Source organism: Laccaria bicolor, genomic scaffold, assembly GCF_000143565.1.
Source record: "Laccaria bicolor S238N-H82 LACBIscaffold_316 genomic scaffold, whole genome shotgun sequence".
In the NCBI taxonomy this organism is placed as follows: Eukaryota; Fungi; Basidiomycota; class Agaricomycetes; order Agaricales; family Hydnangiaceae; genus Laccaria; species Laccaria bicolor.
In genome coordinates, this window is record NW_001890172.1 from 1 (window position 1) to 5,259 (window position 5,259).

A 5,259-nucleotide genomic window follows, 5' to 3' on the forward strand; every position below is an offset into this window, starting at 1 on the left:
GCGTCGAGTTTCTACGCTCGCGCGTTTATCTTTAGAATTAATATCTTTTAATCCATAATAAAGTGAGACCCTGGTTTGGTGTAAACTCCAACACCCTGTGCGGGGGTGTTTTACTCTAGAACACTCGGTAGCGTACTATTTCATGGTAGTGTAGCCTTTTATTAGACTTTGAGTATATTGAGGTGATTCGGTCACGAACCGACCGCAATTCCTACTGTCTAAGGTGTGCACATTTCTCGGATGTAAACTTTAATCGACTAGACCGGGTTGCGTCTAACGATCCTTATGATCAATGTGACTGTATTTCTACTATAGGAGGTTTTATAGGAGAAATCGCTAAAATTCGCATTTTTACGGGTGTATTGTTACACTCCGTATCATCTCCCCCTCACTATAATACTGACCGTCCTCGGTCATCACTAGATCCCCGTATGAGGACGTTCCCCTCGTGTTTTTCTGGATTTTATATTGATATGTCTTCAAAAGATCACCGTCTGTCAAGCGTGTCTTTTATCCTTTGGCGTCAATTACTATTACTAGTGCAGGCGCGTTATTCTTCGAAGACATGACATCATATTCCTATTGTTGCCTAGGTACGCCTTAGTTGATTAACGTTTTTGACGTCCATTAAGATTTTCAGGGTCGACGGAACCGAGGGATTCTCAGCGATCTTCTCCCGTAGACTATTCTTCGGAAAGTGCCTCGCTATTCCGTATGTTCCGCCTGACGTTCCTATAAACTTCATGCTTTATGGGAGCGATTGTCACAATTTCTTTCTAACTTTCCCCATCATGCCTACCGCATTCCTTGGTTGTCGCGCCGCCGTTCAAGCGTTCGAAGTCGGCATTGACCTCTTCTCGCGTTCCCGCCTCAACGCTATGTCTGAGGCCGAGATTATGGCTACGCTATACCGCCTGCATAGTTATATGGTGAGTCTCTGTTCTTTTCTTTTATTCTCTGCTGATTTTCGACTTTTTATTGCCTTAGTTAGCATTGTTTTCAGACATCCTCGCTCGTCCTGGTGGTCCTACGCCACACGAGTCTCGTTTACTGGCGTCCGTTTACAATGCCACCCAACGCGTTGAAGAACGCAACCGAAGTACTGCCTGGGAGGAATGGCTGCAAGAACCATTGGATGGTCATGCGCTTTATAGCCCTGTAAGTAACTTTCTTCCGTTCTTTCTTTTTATTTTCCTTCTAATGATTTTTATCTTTCTAGGGCGAATGCCTAGACTCCAGCTTTACCACGGGGTACATAGGAGAGGAGGACGCGCCGAGCGACCGCGGGTCTTCGTCACCTCCGGGGATCATTACTCCCCGAGGTCGAGCTCGTGTCGTTCAGTCCCCTTCTCCTATGGGATCCGATCCGTTGTTTCTACCGAGCCCTGGCCCAGAGTCCCTGCCAGTTTCCTCGCCTGACTCGACGCCGCCTGTCCCTGTTCGAAGGTCGAAGCATACTCGTGCCATGGTCATGGACGAAGATTCGGATGTGGTCGAGATCATCGATCCTCCGTCTTCAACGCCCTTGAAGCTGGCTATTGGCCCTGTAAGTTTCTTCATTTTCCTCTGCTTAGACATTTTTACTAACTTTTTTTTTTTTTTTTTTTTTGGTTTCTTAGCCAGGTAAACGACGCAAGATTATTGAGAAACCCTCGTCTGATGACGAGGCCATCCAACATCCCAACCATTCACGTTCGAGCTCGTCGGACTCTGTACCTCTCGCTAGGCCTTTGCATGCAGACAAGGGCAAGGCTCGCGCCAAGACGCCTCCGCCTGTTGCAGGTTCATCTCGAGTTGACAAGGGAAAGGCTCGGGCGAGGACTCCTCCTACTACTCGTAGTTCTGCCAAGCGTACTGCCTTTAAGCCACCGGTGGTCAAGCAGAAGGAAACTTCTGTTCAACCCAAGCGTCGCGGTCGCCCTCGTAAGAAGTGTAAGCTTTTTCTCTTTCTCAATTTGCTTTTTAACTTTATAATTCGGGTTTTTTCCAGCTCCCGTTATTTTCCAAGAGCCCATCGTGTTCGACAAGAAGCGATTTAGTAAGTCGTTCTTTTTACTAGTATTTTGGTTACCCTGCTGACTTTCTTTTTAGAACGTGCCACCGCTAGATTTGGGCTTAAAGAGCTCCCCGCGGTTCTTAAGGGTACACAAATCCATGTATGTCTCCTCCTCTCATTTTTGTCTGAGTTTTCATAGGTACTGATACCTGTTTTATTAGATGCCCGAACCTTGCCTTCAGTGCTCCGCGCGCAAGGATTCCGCTGTCAAGAACTGCACCTTTCGTGGGTGGGGAACTCCCTGCGGTCCTTGCGACGCGGCGCATGTTTCTTCGTGTGAGTACTATCTGAATGATGAACGCCGAGGGGCCGTCAGGGATGTCATCCGTAACCGGTTGGCTATTCATGCGCCTTCAGGTATGATTTTTATTTTTATTTTATAGTCTTTTTAATGACTTTTCACTTATTTTTCTAGCTATATCTGCGCTGATGGAGTCCATCGAAGAAGACACGCTTCATATGCGCACCCTATCCGCAGTCCTTGAGGCCATTCGCCATCGTCGCGACGCCAATCTTCGAGAGTTCGCAAACGCCATCGCGGACCTGTGTCTCACCGCCGAGCCTGGAACTCTTCTAGGCACTGTTTTCGAGACTCGCGAGGAGTTCGGCTCGTGGTACAGCTTCGTTCAAGACTTTGTAGATACTCAGGGGGTCCCAGTGCCTGCGGGTTCAACGACGGCCGATTTGGAGAGACTCGTCTCACTTTTTCAGCGAGACGATTCTCCTCCCATTGCTGGGCCTTCATCTCTGACACCTCGTCAACGCCGCGTCCGCTCGCTGTCCCTTATTCCTTCTATCGCCGTTGCTTCGCCTGGTCTTCCACCTTCCGCCCATTCTCAGGAGGAGGAGGAGGAGGTTATCGACGAGCTTGTTGACGAGGAGTAGGTGCGCTTGTTTTTACGGACTCTTTTACTTGGCATGCATTCGGACATCTTAGTTTTTGGACTTTCTATATCAACCTTTTTGTGTCATTATCTTTTGTAGTTAGATTCTGCTGTCCTTATAGTAGAATCTTGACTTTGTCTTTCTTGAACTTTGAGATTTGTTCCTAAGTGAGAGCCTTTTTGCATGCTTTCTAGAGTGTGAACTTGTGAATTTTCGACTTTATTTCGCATTTTTCTATCAAATTCATTCTGCCTTAGGGTTTTATTGTCTCTAGTTCGCGTTTTTATGACTCTTTTCCCCTTGGTGGTTTTAGTGAATCATGAAATCGAATTTTTTATCTATCAAGGTAGCCTTGATCCCTCCCCCTCACTAAATATTGACTGTCCTCAGTCAAAACGACTAAGTTCATAGGTCACGTGGCGCGGGAAATCCAAGGCTCGGAAAGTTTATTCTATTTTTAGACGTGATCGCGCTGGAACGCACAACTCCAAATTTTTCACGCTTCAAGTGAATTGCAACGCGGAATTTCAGAACGCGCACGCCTTGGTCTCAGACACACATATAAAAGCAGGCAGTGGCGAAAAAATTTTGGACAGAACAGTTTTTTGCTTTTCTACCACGCACTCTCATTTTACCACTCGCTCATTATGTCTATCCCACACAACGCTCTTCCCGCCGCTGTCAAGCTTCGCGAGTCCGCTCTCACTGCCTTCAAAACTTATCAGGACATGAAAGAGGGACTGAACAGCGCTGCCGCTCCCACCATTCTTGGCGTAGCCGCTAATTACTGTGTAAGTCGCGAATTTTTCTGTTATAAACTTCGTATTCTCTATTTCTTCGAACAAAGGCTAATACTGCGCACTTGACTAGGTTCAGCTTATCGACACCAAGGATCCGTGTCTGCTTATGCACCAGCCAATGCACAACGTGCTTTTCCTTGTTAGAGGCGAGTACAATACCCGCAGCACTGGAGTTCACGCCATCGCGCCCCCAGCCAACCTCGACACTATCAAAGAATATTGTCGCGCCGTTCTCGCCGCACGCGCCGCTGCGCAGGTCGTTCCACCACCTGTTACTGCTCAAGCTCAGGCTCAGGCTGAGATTGCAGAGGTAATGGCCGCCGCTAAAGCCAAGGCATGTTTATACTTATTTTGTTCATCTTTTCTCATTTTATTAACGCAGCGCGGATACATTTTGAAACAGCGTCCCCGCAAGCTTGTCAAGTCCAGGGCTGTCGTTGAGGACAAGGATGACGAGGTCGAGATTGTCCCCGGCCCCTCGGATACCGACGTTATGATGGGTGGGTGTGATGGCCCCAACGCTATCACTGCAGCTGACACCGTGCGTTATTTTTTATTTTCTTTTGAGCAGAACACAATTTTAACATTGCGTACCGCTTTGCTCAGATGGCAGTGGACAACCTCTTTGGTGACGAAGAAGTCAAGGACGCCGCTTCCTCTCCCAAAGAGAAAGGCAAGAAGCGCGCTGCCTCTGGTCCCAAGGTAAGCTGCTATTATTGCGTGAGTCCACTGCCACGTTGTTAACTTCATATTCTATTCGGACATAACAGACCCCAGCCAAATCCAAGCGTGCCGAAACGGTCAGCATTCCCTACGACGCTGTTCCAGGCATGGACACTAACAGTCGCGAATTTCACAAGGCCCTCGTCGTCGAGCATGCCAAAGGCAGTTGCGCTGGCGACAAACGCCCTCGTACTGAACCGCCCTTTATTAGTGGTTTAGCAGATCTTCAGTCTCGTCAAAGTTCGTATTTATCTTTTATCTTCATAAATCGTAAACTAACGCGCTCGTCCTTTGTTATAGACAAGTCTGCCAACTCCTTGCTCATCGACAACCCTCTGTACAGGGAGATCTTAGCGCGCGCACATGCTGCTGTTACCAACCGCATGCCGGCTTATCCCACCCTTGCTTATTTCAAGCAGCAAGAGGTCGATCTTCGTGAACGCGTTCTTCTTAGCATGCAGCGCCTCGACTTGGAGCTTCGTCTTCGCGATGTACTTGTCGCTGATTACGAAATTGCCCTTGCCCAGATTGCTGAGCGTGAAGTAACTAAGGAGTAGTAGAACTATCCGAACTTTTTTTTTTTTTTTGTAGACGGACACCTAGAGCCCGCATGTATAGTTGACTACGCATGGAAAATCTAGAAGGCGCTTGCGCATTATGTTTATAAACTGCTGGAGGTTTTTATTAAACTTTTTAGCCAATTTTTAAAGCATAAGTCTACTAAGCCTCTTCTTCACTTAAATCTTCGATTTCTTCTAAGTCCCCGGATTCATCTGCGGAAGACCCATCAAGATT

At 47.5% G+C, this 5,259-nt stretch overlaps 2 protein-coding genes across 2 annotated transcripts; both read left to right on the top strand.

Annotated features, from left to right (window-relative positions):
* Positions 1–743: 743 nt before the first annotated feature.
* On the top strand, positions 744–2,941 carry LACBIDRAFT_306487 (uncharacterized protein; the record flags this gene model as incomplete). Its single annotated transcript, XM_001891056.1, has 8 exons — positions 744–929; positions 988–1,158; positions 1,220–1,546; positions 1,620–1,932; positions 1,991–2,038; positions 2,092–2,156; positions 2,218–2,413; positions 2,472–2,941. The coding sequence occupies 8 exons, from the start codon at positions 744–746 to the stop codon at positions 2,939–2,941; spliced, it is 1,776 nt and encodes a 591-aa protein (XP_001891091.1).
* Positions 2,942–3,588: 647 nt separating this feature from the next.
* On the top strand, positions 3,589–5,021 carry LACBIDRAFT_306488 (uncharacterized protein; the record flags this gene model as incomplete). Its single annotated transcript, XM_001891057.1, has 6 exons — positions 3,589–3,732; positions 3,812–4,075; positions 4,124–4,282; positions 4,348–4,443; positions 4,512–4,704; positions 4,765–5,021. 6 exons carry the CDS (start codon positions 3,589–3,591, stop codon positions 5,019–5,021), a joined length of 1,113 nt encoding a protein of 370 aa, XP_001891092.1.
* Between the last annotated feature and the right edge of the window lie 238 nt (positions 5,022–5,259).